Source organism: Rhinolophus sinicus, chromosome 14 (assembly GCF_057876585.1).
Source record: "Rhinolophus sinicus isolate RSI-liver-muscle chromosome 14, RSI-T2T, whole genome shotgun sequence".
Classification (NCBI taxonomy): Eukaryota; Metazoa; Chordata; class Mammalia; order Chiroptera; family Rhinolophidae; genus Rhinolophus; species Rhinolophus sinicus.
In genome coordinates, this window is record NC_142514.1 from 16,574,080 (window position 1) to 16,590,579 (window position 16,500).

Consider the following 16,500-nt stretch of genomic DNA (forward strand, 5'->3'; position numbering starts at 1 on the left):
CCAAGAGCCATGTATAAATCCTTCCTTCCTTTCCTCTCAGGGCCCCAAGGAGAAGCGGATACTGTCTTCAAGCACCGGGTGCCGGAACGACCAAGGAAAGAGGTGAGGTTCACCGTTGCCACCATCTCTACCCTTACCTACCTCCATCTCTAACTCGGGCCTCTTAGCCATTGGGCACTGAAGGCGCACTGCCTATGGCCCACGGTATTTGTAGGGGCTCACGAAAGTAGTTTTTAATCTCTTTTAAAATCAGAAGGAAAAAAGTTAATATAATCCAACCTGGATTATATTTGTCTTTATACCAATGCAATTGTAAAATGTATTTTTTAATATTTTGTATGGAGGAAGGGGCTTGTGAAGGCAAAAGAGACTAGGGATGACAAAAATCCTAAGACCCTGCACACATACATACCTACCACCACCACCACTACCCACGCCTGCAGGCCAGATGGGCTGGGATTTACTGAAAACAAACTTCAAAGCCATAGCAGTAGAAAAAGCCCTGAAGGCAGCTTTTCCCAAAACGCTCCTCCCTGCAGCCTCCTGGGGAGGGAGCCCTGGGTTCCAGTACTTCTTTCCTCTGGCTCTCTTGGGCCTCTGCCTGGCAGTAGTACCTCAGGGCACTGATGTTCCTTTCTTTGTAGAAAGCAGCCCAGGCAATGCTCATGGCCAGATGGGTCCTAGAATGACCCCGCCCCTCTTTTTCCACGGTCTCCTTTCCCGCCACCATGTAGGGCCTCTGCTGGGAAAACTTCTGGGCTCCTCTCCACCTTCTGGAAAATCCAAACTGCTAAGACAGGCATTGCTGCTCCTGCGGCTGGCTCAGGGACCTTCCACTGACAGGAACAGGGGCTTTGGTGCGTGGGGGGACTTTTCTCAAAATGAACTTTTTAAAATGTTGGTACCCTTTCTGGTTTAGCAAAGTAATACCTTCTTGTTATGAAATATTCGAAGCCTATAGAAATGTAAAAAGTAAAAGTTTCCTGTAATCCTACTCCTCTGCCCCCCTAGAAGTTTGGGGTATATCCTTCCAGACCTTTTTCTCAACATCTATTACCTGTACTTACACTCCTGCACACACACCTAAGGGATGACGCGATGCAGTTGTTTTAAAGTAGGGACATTTGACTCTGGCTAAGAAATAAATAAACTTTCGGTTTTTAAAATGACCAAGTACTGTAATGGATAAAGCAACCATGAGCCTATACTTGGTTCCATTTTTGACACCCTGATCATTCCTGTGACAAATGGGCCTGCTCCAGCGTCTTGCGTCATGCAAGGGCCTATTACATCCCATTAAAGGTCAGTGTGCCAGTATGAGGGTCTCTTTCCAATCCAGCTAAGGGCCCCTGACCCCTCAGGAGAAGAGGTGCACTCACTTAGCTGTCCTCTCTCTCCCCAGGTACTACCATGGCATGGAATATGAGATGGACCTCGCCCCCCTTGAAAGTCCCACGCACCTCATGAAATTCCTGACAGAGAACGTGTCTGGAGCCCCAGAGTACCCAGATGTGCTCAAGAAGAACAACCTGATGAGCTTGGAGGGGGCCGTGCCCTCCCCGGGCAAGGCAGCTCCCCTCCCCACAGGCCCCAGCAAGCTGGAAGCTGGGTCTGTGGACAGCTACCTGCTGCCCACCAGTGATGTGTATGATAACGGCTCCCTCAACTCCTTGTTTGAGAGCATTCATGGAGTGCCACCCACACAGCGCTGGCAGCCAGACAGCACCTTCAAAGATGACCCACAAGAGGTGAGGGCCCACCCTTATTCCCCTCATAGAATCCCCAGATATGTGCATGCATGTGCAGAAGGAGAAAAGACAGTGAGGAGGTCAGAGCTTTGGAATCCTTAGGAGAGAATCCTAGAGCTGAGGCAGGGCTGCCATGTACTATTGTCCAGGTTGTGCACTGCACAATCAGCACAGCTGTATGTACCAACCCTAGGCTGAGGCCCCAGCAGCCTAAACATGGTCATTTATTCTCTTTGGATTGTGTTTCTCTGCAGTCGCTGCTCTTCTCAGATATCCTGAAAACGTCACCGGAACCTCCGTGTTCAGAGGACTATTCCTGCCCCAAGAGGTAACTCAGCCCCTGTAAACCCTTGACCACCCGGGCAGTGGGCGGGGGACTGTAGACAGAGACTCACACTGTTCCTAGAGCAGGCATAATAAACGAAGGAAAAGAGGGGAATGAAGATATATAAAAGGAAAGACACAAAAAGAATGATTTCCACATCTGTTTCCGGGGCTGTGATAAGGAGCTCAGGTCGCAGAACCGTTAGAAAACTAAGCTTCTGTTGCCCCTGGTTTCCCATGTGGCTTTGTCATCGCTTAGAGGTCTCTCTAGTTTCCATTATTTATTACTCAGCAGGATTGTTGCTCAACAAAGCCATGAAATAGAACCCCAAATGTGGAAACTGAGGCCCAGGGAAGTAAGTAGAGTGATTTACCAAGGTCATAGAGCAAGTCCACAGCAGAGCCTCAGGCTTCCTGCCCCACTGCCCTTTGGGATACTTTGCCAGGAAGCACAACCTCACTGTCCTCTCCCTCCTCCCCGCAGTGACTTTGAGTACACGTTGGGCTCCCCCAAAGCCATCCACATCAAGTCGGGCGAGTCGCCCATGGCCTACCTCAACAAGGGCCAGTTCTACCCCGTCACCCTGCGGACCCCGGCAGGCGGCAAAGGCCTTCCCTTATCCTCCAACAAAGTCAAGGTGCGTTGGCCCTGGAGCAGCTTGGGATGGGGGTGGGATGGTCAGGCTAGCCCTGCCTGCCAGGAACCCAGGGAGGGGGTGCTATTGGATAACTGTCCATTGCCATGAACTGGGGAAAGCTGAGGCAAAAGGACGGGGCCACTGGATCCACGCTTAGGGAAGGGACCCACACAGTGTGGGCTTTTCCAAAGACCGGGGGTCACAGAGACCGCTGTGCTTACAGAGTGTGGTGATGGTTGTCTTCGACAATGAGAAGGTCCCGGTAGAGCAGCTGCGGTTCTGGAAACACTGGCATTCCCGGCAACCCACTGCCAAGCAGCGGGTCATCGATGTGGGTGAGAGCCCGCCCAAGCCCCCCGTCTCTCTCTCTCCCTCTCTGTCTCTATTTCTGTCTCTCTATCTCTCTCTCACACACACACAAACACCCCATCAGACCTGTCTTGATGTGCCCCTCTTCCCCAGCCCCCTCTGTCCTCTGCAGGATTTAGTTCTGACCCCAGCTGCCTGCCTGGCCCCCGTCTCCAGGTCAAATACTATGGTGTTTGCAAGGATTTGCATCTGTTGTCTGGAAGCAGTAGCCTCTTTTCTGGGTTGCTTTGGGATAAACAGGGCCTTGGGGGTCCCAGCTGTGTCAGATAAATAGGCCCCTGGGATACTGGCCTGTTTGACCCCATCAGGGGGCATAACGGACAGAGACACAGGTGCAGAAGATAACAGTGCAGGCTCCTGGTGATTTGGAAGGCTTGAGCCACAGGTCTCCAGGTTCTGGCCCCATCACTCTCTGATGTGTGGCCTGTGTCACCTCCCCTTTCTGAGCCTCAGTTTCTTCCTTTGTCAAATGGAACGAGGCCAGCTGCCCTACCTGTCTACGGTGCTGTTTCTGCCTTGGAGCAATGTATCTTGGAGAACATGATACATATAGGGACAATTCAGTGACTTATCTGAGAGGCCAGAAAGCAGAGTGGTTAGGCGCTTTGTCTGGGTTCAGGAGCCAGACAAAGCTGAGCTCCACTCCTTGTTCTGCCTTCTATTAGCTGTGTGACCCTGGGTAAGGGACCAGACTTCTCTGAGTTTCGTTTTCTTCCTGTGTAAGCTGAATATTCATAGCATCATTGTTTGTGAGGACTAAAGAAGGGCTTGCCATCTTATACGTGTTCCTAAATGGTGGTCATACGACCATTTGTTCAATATTAGTAGTTAGGTATTAGTTCAATAGTTTAGTATTAATAGCACTGGTACTACTTAGTACTACTGCTATTACTGCCAACCACTATTATTGCTACTACTGCTTTATGGAGATCTCCTAAATCACAATCCCAGTGAGAAGTGTAATCTCCACCCCCAAACAATGAAGGCCCTGGTCAAGTTGTCCAGGTGAGAGCTTCCCTCTGGGTTTTGGTAAAATCTGCTTCCTAGGCTGGACCTGTTTTCCCACCTGTAACCCAGGGCACAATAACCAGGTTCCTCCCTGCATTGAAGCATGGTTCTTGGGGGAAAGGATGCAAGTCCCTGCCAATAAAGGGGATGAGCTCCTAAATGCCTCCTCCCTGCGATGTCCCCAAATCTCTTCTCTCCTGACTCTCCTCTGGTCTCCTGTGGTTTCAGCTGACTGCAAAGAAAACTTCAACACCGTGCAACACATTGAGGAGGTGGCCTATAACGCACTGTCCTTCGTGTGGAATGTCAACGAGGAGGCCAAGGTCAGTGCTGGGGCCCAGGATGCGGCTGGGCCACCTGAAGTCCCCATCCTGGGGAAAGGGCTCGCCTGCACCTAGGGGTGTGGCAGCTGCTCTGATGAGGGCATCAATGGAAGAGGCGGGATAGAGAGTGGTGGAGAAGCACAGGCTCTGAAGCTGGAAATGCTGGGCCCATATTCCAGCTGTATGACCTTGGACCAGTGCCGGGGCTGTAAAGTTGGGGTGTAATCCTAGCGCCAACTGTTACGTTGATGTGAGGATCAGGTGAGATAAGTAAAAGGTAGCACACAGACTGGCATATAAGTGGTGGCTGTTTTTATTAATCCAGTCCACCCATTTACCAGATAGGAAAACTGAGCCTTATGCAAGGTCACACTGCAAGGCACTGATGACACCAGGTTTCCTGACTTGCAGGCCCATGCAGATATTGCAGGAGAAATGCTTTGGGGTCTGGTAGATGAGGGCTGAAATCCCAGTTACTTCATTTCTTGAGCCCATAGGAAGGGAACAGTAATCTGCCTCTGAGGGTTGTGGTGAAGATTCCACGAGATCATGCATGTCTAAGAGATGGGCACAGTGCCAGACCCATTAGGGAGGTCTGAGAAATGGAGCCTCTGATTTTTGCTCATACTAGCAATTAAGCCATTTAGTGCTTACGGCCAGCCTCGAACTCGCCGTGCGCTTCTGGGCCTCTCTGTCTTGGTTTTCTGTTTGGATATCTGGCATCATGGAAAGGGCACTAGTCTGAGAGCTAGGGGCTGGGTGACCTTGGGCCTGTCCCTTCCCCTCCCTGGGCCAGGTTTACCCCTTCAGACCAGGGTTGGGTCCCGCGATGGCAAGGGCAGGTCTGGCAGGATAGGCTGGGGAGCTAATTCCTGTCTCCCTGCCTGCCTCATGGGGTGGTCCAGCCGGGCTGGAGAAAATGGAAGTGAGGGGCTCTGAAAACACAAAGGGAGGGATTATTATTATTCAAACAGATGCCAGGGGCTGGAGGGGGAGCTGGGGCCTCCAGTTCAGGGAGGTGGGGAAAGAGTTTCGTGGGAAGGGAGAGGTGGGTTTCGGTTGGGATTTTCTCACAGCCTCTTAAGCCCCCAGGCTTGGGTCTTTCTCAGGTGTGAGCTGGGTCTGGACTGCATTAGGGCTGAGCTGGCTAAGGGGGAGGTATGTCTGGCATGTACTGGGGCCCCCACGGCCAGCTGGGAAGGTAGGGGGTCTACTAAGGCATCACACCCCACCCCCACTGTTCAGGTCAGGGTCATTTCCAAGGGAAATGTCCCAAAGAACAGGGGCTGGTCGGGAGTGGGATCTGGTCCTAGTACCCCACGGAGGAGTCAGCAGGTAGACAGTCACCAGGTGAGCTTGCCAGGGAATGCCCAGCTAAGACTGACCCCAGGCTGCCCTCAGTCAAGTACAGGCTTTGGATTGACACTCAAAACAGCAGTCACTATGTGCCCACTAAGTGATCCATGTACCTTCACAGCCACACGCAGTATGTTTAATTGTCCCCATTTTGCAAATAAGGAAACTGAGGCCTCCGTAAGGTTAAAGCATTTGTCCAAAGCCACATGGCTAGTGAGAAGCAGAGCCTAGCTTCCCACCCCAGGTCTAGGTGGCCCCATGTCCAGGCTAATTCCACTATGCCACCCTGCCTGACTCCCTGTGGAAATGTCAGCAAGTGACGTCCCTGCTCAGAGCCTCCATTTCTTCAACTGGTCCAGCAATGGCTGGAGCTGGTGTTTGGGGTGCAGAGGGGCAGTGTCTCACCCTCTATGGCCCAAGCCTAAGCCCAGCAGGAAAGTGGTCTTCTGAAGCTGGTGGAGGGGTGGGGAGCGGGGGAGGATGGCCCCTCTCTGCTTCCTGGCTCTGAGTTGCAGAAAAGTGAAGCTGGATTTTAAGCCCCTAAGGGACCTTTAATCTCCCTGCAGGGCCTTGATCCTTTGGGCAGCCCTTGGCAATCTAGTGGGAGCCGCATCGTCCACTGGTGAAGACCTGGGCTCATAGCCTTGCTTCCGCACACATTCCCTGTGTGGCCACCTCTCTGAGCATCAGTTTCCCTTTCCGTAAAAGAGAGGTGACATCTGCCTCCCAGGGCGGTGTGAGGATTCAGGGTGCTCGCCAGGCACACAGTAGGCTCCATAAGCAGGTGGCTGTGGGACGCAGGGCTGGAGACCTGGGCAGTCTGTTTACTCAGCTCCCCCGTCTGTCCTCAGGTCTTCATCGGTGTCAACTGCCTCAGCACAGACTTCTCCTCACAGAAGGGGGTGAAGGGGGTCCCACTGAACCTGCAGATTGACACCTATGACTGTGGCTCGGTCACCGAGCGCCTGGTACACCGCGCCGTCTGCCAGATAAAGATCTTCTGTGACAAGGTGACAGACAGACAGACAGACCCTGTGCTGCGTCTGGGGAGGGAGGAGGTCCAGCCCCCACCCTGCATTCTTACCAGCCACTCTGGGTGTGTCTGTCTCTCTGTACTTATTCTCTGAATGTCTCTCTCTGTCTCTGTGTGCCTGTCATGCGTCTATCTTGATCGCTCTATGTACACCTTCCTACCTTCCTGTGTCTGCATTCCTATCTTGTCTCTTTCTCTTTCTGAAGATCTCTGTAAATACCTCTCCATGTCTCTCTTTTTTACGTTTCTCTTTCTTCTCCTTGTGTCCCTCTGACTCCATTTCTCCTTCCTCTCTCTCTCCCTCTCCTTCTCTCCTCTCCCCTCTCCTCTCTCCCCTCTCTCCTCTCCCCTCCCCTTCCCCCCTCCCCCCTCCCCCTCCCTCTCCCTCTCCCTCTCCCCTCTCCCCTCTCCCCTCTCCCCTCTCCCCTCTCCCCTCTCACCTCTCACCTCTCTCCTCCCCCTCTCTCTCTCCTGACCTCTGGCTCCAAGTGCTGTTACCTTCCCATTTCCTGGTCTCACTCTGGGAAGAAAGCAGCACCAGAAGTCTGGCTCATATTTAACATGCAAAGCAGCCAGCCCCTCCCAAGACCCTTGGTGACCCCCTTCCCATTCTACCTTGAAGGGAGCCGAGAGAAAGATGCGAGATGATGAGCGGAAGCAGTTCCGGAGGAAGGTCAAGTGCCCGGACTCCAGCAACAATGGTCAGTGGGGATGGGTCAGGGACTGGACTGGGCTGAGTTGGGGTGGAGGTGAAAGAAGACTAGCGGGCAAGGCTGGGGGGCATGAATGAAGGGATCTCAGGTCACAATTCCTCCCTTTTTCCATCAGGCATCAAGGGCTGCCTGCTGTCTGGCTTCAGGGGCAATGAGACCACCTATCTGCGGCCCGAGGCTGACCTGGAGACCCCGCCAGTGCTGTTCATTCCCAATGTTCACTTCTCTGGCCTGCAGCGTCCTGGAGGGGTGAGGAACTTGGATTGAGCGAGGGTCTTAGCTGCGGGGAGGGGCCTGCCTTAGCACAGACCTGTGGGGAGCTACCTGCCCCTCAGCCAACCCAGGCCCATTTAGATGTTTATAGGTCGTAGTATTTTTATTTTTTATTGTTTTTACATCAAAACGAAAATACCTTTATTGAATCCCAGGGAATTTAGAAATGTATAAAAATGGTCACCTAACTTCAGTGAATTTTCTACTCAAGAGAAGAATGCTCATGAGGAAATGGACTTTATAACGATCAAAATGTTGGTGCGTGGAGCATACACAGAGGAGGTTGCTAGTACCTGAGCCCCAGATTAGGTTGGGCCTCCTCAAAGATCTGTGAGTTCTCGCTGTGCAGCAGGCTCTGGTTGCAGCACTTTCCTCCCATCACCTCTTCTGACCCTCACTACATTCCTACGAACTTGAGGCTATTATTCTCCCTGGATTTGTGGGGTGGAAATTGAGGCACACATACCTCCCCAAGTTACACAGGAAGTGGCAGAGCCAGACCCAGGCAGCCTGTCTTCAGAAACGGAGCCCTTTACCACCAGCTACTCCACCTCTCAAGCCGGGAGCCATTGACTGAGGAGCTTGGGCATGCCAGGAGCGCTCGGCCCTTTACTGCACTGCATCCTTTCCCCTCCCAGCCATCCTTTGAGGCAGAGACTTGTTATCTCCATTTTCCCAGACAAGGTCACATAACAAGTCAATGGCAGAATCAAGATCCTAGAGCCCATCTACTCGTCTGCTTCCATATTAAACAATTTGATGATTTCCTTCCGTCGAGGTCATAGCTCCCCACTGTGTAGGTGGAAATGTTTGCAGAAACAACCTTTGGTGTACAAGACAGACGATGGAGCTAAAAGAGCAGCCAATACTGATGTCACCCGTGGCACACATTTAAAGCCCTTCCTATGGCAGCTGTCTTCCCTTCACTGCCCCAGAAGCACAGGAGGCTGCATTAACTCACCCTTTTTCCTCAACCAGAGGCTTCAAGTTGGGAGATGACCTCTTAGGATTAAGGTCCCTGTGGCCAAGTTGACAGCTGATCGGGGGGGGGGGGGGGGGGTGGCGGGAGAGACACCAGTCTTTCCACATGTGAGCTGTGGAGGGGGACACCCCGGGAAGTGGAAAGAGGGGAGAACCTGAGTCTGGAGTCTGCTTCCTGTTGGGCTCCTGCTGGGTGTGTTACCCCAGGGGCTCTCTGCCCTCTCTGTGCCTCAGTGTCTCATCTTGTGGGCCTGGTGAAGATTGCACCAGGCAGCAAGTGCCAGGCACACAGGAGGGTCAAGAAGAATGCCTATTCCCCTCACCTCCTCTGCCTCAGCTCGGACATCTAGTCACCAGCTGCTGGGCAGTGTGTAGTGCCAGCCCTTTTGGGCGTGCTGGAGCTCAGGTGGGACTCACTGATCCCGCCAACATTTCTCTAGCATCACCTGTGTGTCACTGAGTCCTTAATTCATCCAAGTTGGGCAGGATGCTTCCTTTGACTCAAGACCTCAGCTTACTTTAATGGTTCTTATCTGAGCAGAACAGGCTGAAAGGCACTGAAACTGCAACCCACCCCCACCCCCCAGACCCCCTACCCGCTCACCAAAATGTGTCCCTCTCAGAAAGCCTCCATCAGCGGAGGGCTGTCTCATCTTCCAGCATGTGATAGAAAATGTCTTTTCTTTTCATTGCAGGTAGTGTCCTCGGCGGGACACGGCAGTTCCAACAGGTACGGGAGAAGCAGCCCAGGGCCTCACCACCCTGCCTTCTCTACCCCCCTTCACTACCTGCCCTTCCCTCTGCTGCCCCCCAAGCTGAGGGCTGGGCCCAGAGGAAGCAGCTTGAGACTCTGCCCCCCACCCCCAACCTACATTCATGCTCCTTTCGCACTGAAACTGCCTGGGTTTTTATGGGTTTGTTTTATGTGAAAAGTTGGCGAATCTCTGGCGAGACATCTGCTTGTAAAAAGGGAAAGAAAAAGCCTCAGAGATGGTGGTGCAGATTTGGAGAGTGAGGAGGGGAAGCTGTGCTGGAGGACTTAGGGGGATCACAGCCCCTCCTCCCCTTACCCCCAACACACACTCCCCAGACGCCAAGAAGCATGGGAAGGGACCTGGGCCCCTTAGCCCTTCAGTCTAGCAAGGGCCTCCATGGCCCTGCCTTTCTCAGCCACAGTCCCTTCACGTTACTCAGTGTCAGCCTAGAAAACTATCAGATGAGGAAAAGGGCCTCATGGGGATGAGACAGCTAGGAGAGGGCGGAATTTAAATGGAATCTTTGTAAGTGGGAAAGCACTTTTTGAAGATCACTTATTGTTGATATCAGTCTCTTCCTTATAAACGAGATACTTTTCATAAGGTACTTTCACACCAAATTATGTCATTTATCCCCTCACAGCAGCTCCAGCTAGTCAGGTGAACAGGGGTTATTGGTCTACTTATGGATGAGGAAACTGAGGCTTAGAGAAGTGACGTGACTTACCCAAGTAGCAGAGGCAGGCTGGAACCTTAGTCTGTCTTATCCAAATCTGACAACCCTCCCTCCTAGTCACTGACTCACATCCGACCTCTTTCAAAGAAGAATAATATTGAAACAGCAATAGTCCACATTTATCGAGGCCCTACTGTGTGTCATGCACTGTTCTAAAAGCAGTATGTGTTATCTCCTTCACCCTCACAACTTTATGAAGTATTGTGGTTATTACTTTGTCACCCCATTTTATAGATGGGGACCCTAAGAGGCTAAGAGACTCACTTCGAGTCACCCAGCTAGTGAGTGACAGGGCTGAGATTTGAACCCAGGCAGTCCAACTCCAGAACATGCTACTCTAACCACTTTCCCACTGCTTTGTGCCTATTCTCATGGGGTTTTCTTCACCTCTGGGGCCCCTGGAGGACCAGCGGGATCCTTCGGACTCTGAGATTCCCCTGGGTTCCTGATGAGTCCCTCTCTGCCATCCCCACAGGCTGCCTCTGAAACGCACCTGCTTGCCCTTCACTGATGAGTTCGAGCCTCTGCCCTCCAAACAGGCCAAGGAAGACGACCTTCAGAGAGGTAGCCTCCCGTCTGTTTTGTTGTCTGGGCCCACCCCCAGCCTCCAGCCCCCCATCAGGCCTTCCCCAAAGCCTCAAACACCGCTCCTGGCCCAGGCAGCCCGGGCAGCACCCACCCCAGTGCTTGCTCTGTGCCTCAGAGCTGGGGTTGGACCAAGACTTGAGGGTGGGGATGGGAGTAAAGAGGGTACCCAGAGTACTCGGAGAGTCATGGAGCTTGTTGGATATCGTGGAGCAGCTGATAAACACAATAGGCTGGTTATGTTGGGCAAGGCTTCCCACTTCCTCTGATGGGGGTAGGAGCCGGGTGGGGTTTCCATAGCTGGCTTTCTGGCTTGGACACTCTAAATCTGTGACTTACTGGGGGAGAGGGACATGCCCGAACCTCTGGGGGCTGTAGGTGACCATTAGGGAGACACTGACAAGCAGCTAAGATGTAAAGTTTGCAGCAACCTGACCTGAGCCTCGCACTGCACGTGGTCTTTCCAAATGTCATGTCATTAATTCCCAAGGCAACTCTGTGAAACGGGGTGGGGCCGCCTCCATTTTCCATTTGGATAAAATGAGGCTCAGTGATGTTAAAACAACTTCAAAGTCACACAGCTGGCAGGTGGGAGAGCGGGGATTCACACCCGCCAAGAGCCGCACAGCCTGAGCATCGGCAAGGGTTTGCCCTTTCTGCAGGGATCAATCTTATGTGGAAAATACTTTTTAAGATTCCCCCATCCCCTGACGTATTCCCAGGCTCGCTTAGCCTCCTCGTCTCACTAAAATTCACCCTTTCGCTTCTCAGTTCTGTTGTACGTGCGGAGGGAGACCGAGGAGGTGTTTGACGCCCTCATGCTGAAGACCCCGGACCTAAAGGGGCTACGGAATGCGGTAAGAGGCCTTGTGGACCTCCCCTTGCCCTAGCCAGACCCCCCTCTTGTGCTCCTGGGTACACCATTCTTCACTCTTCCCCACACAGTTCTGATTTCCCACAGGAAGGCTCTGGGAAGGAATATACTGGAACCTTGATGTGGTGGCCCACCTGTCCAACCCCATGGGGGGCGGGGGTGCTGCGGGCTGGCTGGTGGGGGTGTGCCTCTGTGATGTTATCTCCCAGCCAGAATCCTGGCTCCACCCTGAGAGTCGCATACATCATAAATCCTCCTTAATCTGATGGCTGCTGTCTGACAGGCCAGAGCTTTTTGTTGGCTTTGCAAACCTGTTTCTATTTTAATGGGAATGAAACCCAAAAAGGCCAGGCCCTAGAGATACTCTTTTTTCTTTCTCAGGGGCCTCATTCCTGTAGCTTATAGTTGGCTGGGAGGGTGCTGGCCCGGGAGGCTGAAGGTAGTGTCTGGGCAAGGAGACGTCCCCAACTCCTCAAACACCAGAGAGCTGGTGAAACAGCCCCGAACAAAACCCACAGCAGCTTTGTGGCTCAGCTAAAAGCTTTGCAAACACAGCCTCACCAGGGCTGCCTGCGCTGTGCTAAAAGGCCGATCATGTGGTTCCAAGATCTTGGGCTGGGGAAGGGAAAAATAAATCACATCCTAATATTATCTACTTTTTGAAGACCCACTATGTGCCAGGCATTTTGTCAGGCATGCTGCATTTGCCAGCTCACCATATTCTCGTAACAGCCCTGAAAAGTGGGTACTATTATTATCTCCTCATTTCCCACGAGGAAACAGCCTCCCAGAAATTGGGTGACTTGCCAAAGTTACTAGGAGTGACAGAGCTGGGATTCCAGCCCAAGTTCTCTCCACTCTGCTATGCTCTCCTGTTCTCTTTACATATCATCAGCCTTGCTTGGCACCAGCCCCAGGAAGTTGGGCTCCCAGAAGGTCATTAATGTCATTTGAATATAGACTCAGAATCTTTGGGTTGGAGAGTACCTTAAAGGGTCAGCTCCCCGTGTGGTGCTTGAATTCTCTCCCTAGTAGCTCTTCCCAGTGGGTACCCACTCCTGACTTGTATACTTCCAGGGATGGAGAGCTCATTACCTAATGGGGCAGCCTATGCTGGCCTTGTGCAACTTATGGTTAGAAAGTTCCTATGTTCTTGGTTCAATTGACTTCAGATTTTCCTGGTAGCTTCCAGTCACATCACCATTAATATAAATAAGAATTTTTCTTGCCTAGAGGGATCTCTGTCAAAGCAGAGAATAACTGAGGAGCTGAACTTGATCCTTGTCCTAATAGGCCCAGCAAGGACAACCTCAGCCTAAAGCCCTTGGCCTGAGGTTCGCTGCTGCTTCAAGGCAATCAATAATAAAGTAAACCACGACATTTGACTGAACTCTCACCGGGGGCCAGGCACTGGGCTGGGCCCTTTACAGAATCATCTCAATTCATGTGCAGAACCACCTGTTGTACATCCCCTTATTATGCCCATTTTACAAATGAGGAAACTGAGGCTCAGCCGAGTAAGGTGACTTATTCAGAGTTCTGCAACGCCAGGTGTTGGAACAGAGACCAGACCAGTTCTGTCTGCCCCAGAGGAAACTTCAGGGGTCCTGGGGAGAAATGTCTGACTCTGGCTGTCTGAGTGCAGGCAGGTGGCTCACAGGTCTCTGAGCTGTACTTTCCTCGTCTGTAGAATGAGCTCCAGCATCCTGGGATGTGATGGGGGCAGGAAATTGGCTTCTAGGTGAGGCCGTGGACACGTGCTGTATCTTCTTCAAGTTCAGCATCCACACCTATCAAATTCAGTTAATTCCTGCTGGAAGGGGGAAATGTTTGGGTCACGCACATCCCCCTCCCACCCCACCCCCGCTGCAAAAGGGCAAGAGAGTCCCTACGGCTCCACTTATAAAATAATAACAATGGCCATTTATTGACCATGTATTTAGTACATAGCAGGAACTGTCCTGTTTCTTGTGGACCAACTCATTTAATTGTTCCAGTTCATTTAACTGTCATCGTCTCCATGAGTAGTTAGCACAAAGTCGGCCCACTGGTGAAAGGGAAGCCATTAGCCCTGGAACCATCCAAATGCCTGATGATGGGCAGGGGTGGAGGGAAGTGGTGATGCCCTCTGGGATAGTTTATAGCTAAGCTGTTTGTCAAGAGTTTGTGGTGATGTGGGAAGGCTTATAATATACAATGGTAAGTAAAACTATGTGACATATTAAAAATATCTATACACATGGCCAAATGACAGGAAGGAATCCACCCAGATGTTACTGGTGTTTATCTCTGGGAAACAGGATTATGGGTGACTGTCATTTTCTTCTCTGTATCTTTCCGCACTGTGGATAGATTTTACTTTTATAACTGGGAAGTTAAAAGTCATGGTAGAAAAGACCATTATATACATACGGTCTGGAAGCAGACAATGAATCGCCTATTGTTCTCTTCCAGATCTCTGAGAAGTATGGGTTTCCTGAAGAGAACATTTACAAAGTGTACAAGAAATGCAAGCGGGGGTAAGTGCCCAGTACAGCTCCGTCTCCCCATTCCCCCCACTCTGCCCCTTCCCCTCTAAACTGTTAGCTCAGTGAGCTCCGAGCAGGTATGCTCTGGCTGGCAGAGGCCTTCTGCTCAGTGTTGAGCTGTGTTTGTACGTGTTTGTACTTTGGCTTCGTGGAGAGGATGAGGGGGTGTGGTACGTGGAGAACCCCTAGTCAGGCCAAGGTCATGTGCAGAGACCAGACATTCATCACTGTTGGGAAGGGAAAGACTGGGAGATAGGGGGAAGTGCAGGGCCATGTGTCAGGGGACGCAGTTTCAAGTCCCAAGTCCACTGGGTAACCAAGTCACTTGATTATGATGATGATGGTGGTACTGACTACCATTCACTTGACCACCTACTATGTGTCACATACTGTGCTAAACATATCTCATTTAACCCTCACCGCCACACAGGTAGATACCATTACCTACACTTCATAGATAGGGAAACTGAGGCTCCGAAGTGATAAACAGCATTCAGGGCCGGGAGCAGCGGAGCAAAGGCTCGGAGGCGGAAGGGCCCAGTAGCATTGCTACCTGCTGAGTCAGGGGGCCCAGAAGGCTGTGGCTGGCCACGCCACGGGACAGGAGCTGTGCTGGGGCATGGTTCTGAGGGAGTCCCACTGGGGATGCTCCAGCCTCCTCTACCTTCAGGTCTGCATGAGGCAGGGGGAGGAGTAAAGCTTTACCCTCTGAAGGCCTGGCAGTGCCTGCCACCTACCATGGGCTCCTGAGGACTCATGCTAAGGACCGCAGCACGTTTTGTTATCTGCCCGGGAGATTCCTCGGTGGGGCGAGCTGGAGGGCCACATGGTGACTGCCCTCCTAGGCTTCGGTCACCTGGTCAGAGCCAGTGAGTTGGGCCTCCACAGCCCTTTCTAACTAGGTCGCTTCACAGCCCAGCGTGGGGCCCCTGCCATTCCCTGCCCAGAGGACCCAGGACCAGGGCTCTGGGAACACTCCCAGCCCCCTGCCCACAGCTCTGCCCCTACCCTCCTGCCCTGGACAGTCTAACTGCAGCTACACTTCCTGGCCGCCCTGCCTCTGGAAGGTGCTCAGGCTTTGCCTCCTGGCTACTTTCTGTGGCCTTTCCTTTATATACTTTGCAAAGTGAAGCAGGTTTTGGACTCAGATTGAGGCTCCTTCCAGTCAGGCCCAGGGGCAGCCTCCTTCCTCACAGGCTCAGCCTTACCTCCCTCCTGCCCTCCCTCCTCTGGTTCCCACCCAGCCTCCCATAGAAGGGCGGGGTGGGGGGAAGGTGTGCAGCCCTGCAGCCCCTGGGAAAAGATCCATTTGGTTTTGGTTGTATGAGTGTCTAGGGTTTTTTCTGTGTTTTTTTTTTGCTTCCAAGTTTCGGTTTCAAACTGGGGCTCACACACTCTCAGGAGCAAAATCTAACTCACAGCAGAGGGCAGGCTCTGCTTTGCCCAGACAAGCCTAGCTCTACTTCCCCTTCGGTGCCAGTGCCCACACCCCCTGGCTGCAGCCCCACCTGCAGCCAGCATCCCTTGCGGATCCCACCACAGGCTGGGCTGAGGGGCTAGGAAATGCCTTTGTGCATTTCCTACACAAAGTGTGGGGTGTGGGGAGGCAATGCATACAAGGACGCCCCAGCCCCACTGGCTGAGTTACAAGTCTTTCCCTTAAGCCCAGCTAGCTATTTAAACCATAATTATAGTAACTCCCATGTGTGGGGCACTTCCTACATGCCAGGTGCTGGGCTAGCTAACTCACAGGCATCGTCTCATTGACCCTTTGAGTGTGGTATGATTATCTCTATTTCTACAGAGGAGGAAACTGAGGTTCTGAGTAGTCCCAGGCTCACAGTTAGTAACTGGCAGAAGGAATCCCGGGCTGTCTAAAGCCTGTGCACATACCCACTATTTTATCTTGCCTCCTGCTGTCCCTCTAACCACTAAGCCATGTGCAAATACAGGCTGTGGCCAGGCCAGCTCCATAGCCCAGGGCATCACTCAGAGGCACCCCACACCCCGTCCACACCACCAACCATGGAAACCTCAGGCCTAGGATTGAGATGCCTAAATGAGAAGAGTCCCCAGAAAACCTCTTGGGAGAGGCCAGGCTCATTCGCCACCTCCCACAGAGGAAAAAGAAATTCTAGTCAGTGGCCTAGTTTATTTTCATTAGAACCCTCCCGAAGTCCTCTGCACAAAGGTAGATACAATCAGCTTTACAAGCACCACTGAATGCTTGAAAGATTAACAAATACATTGTTTTTG

At 52.2% G+C, this 16,500-nt stretch overlaps 1 protein-coding gene across 1 annotated transcript in view; it reads left to right on the top strand.

The window, feature by feature from the left end:
• The window catches only part of GRHL3 (grainyhead like transcription factor 3), a 33,796-nt gene that overhangs the window by 14,513 nt on the left and 2,783 nt on the right, over window positions 1–16,500 (top strand). Inside the window, exons 3-15 of the mRNA XM_088790527.1 lie at window positions 41–102; window positions 1,403–1,748; window positions 2,003–2,076; window positions 2,557–2,710; window positions 2,934–3,045; window positions 4,316–4,410; window positions 6,618–6,776; window positions 7,422–7,500; window positions 7,628–7,761; window positions 9,462–9,496; window positions 10,733–10,821; window positions 11,614–11,699; window positions 14,171–14,235. Of these exons, the coding sequence (XP_088646653.1) occupies window positions 41–102; window positions 1,403–1,748; window positions 2,003–2,076; window positions 2,557–2,710; window positions 2,934–3,045; window positions 4,316–4,410; window positions 6,618–6,776; window positions 7,422–7,500; window positions 7,628–7,761; window positions 9,462–9,496; window positions 10,733–10,821; window positions 11,614–11,699; window positions 14,171–14,235 (1,490 nt within the window). The remainder of the gene's footprint in view (window positions 1–40; window positions 103–1,402; window positions 1,749–2,002; window positions 2,077–2,556; window positions 2,711–2,933; window positions 3,046–4,315; window positions 4,411–6,617; window positions 6,777–7,421; window positions 7,501–7,627; window positions 7,762–9,461; window positions 9,497–10,732; window positions 10,822–11,613; window positions 11,700–14,170; window positions 14,236–16,500) is intronic.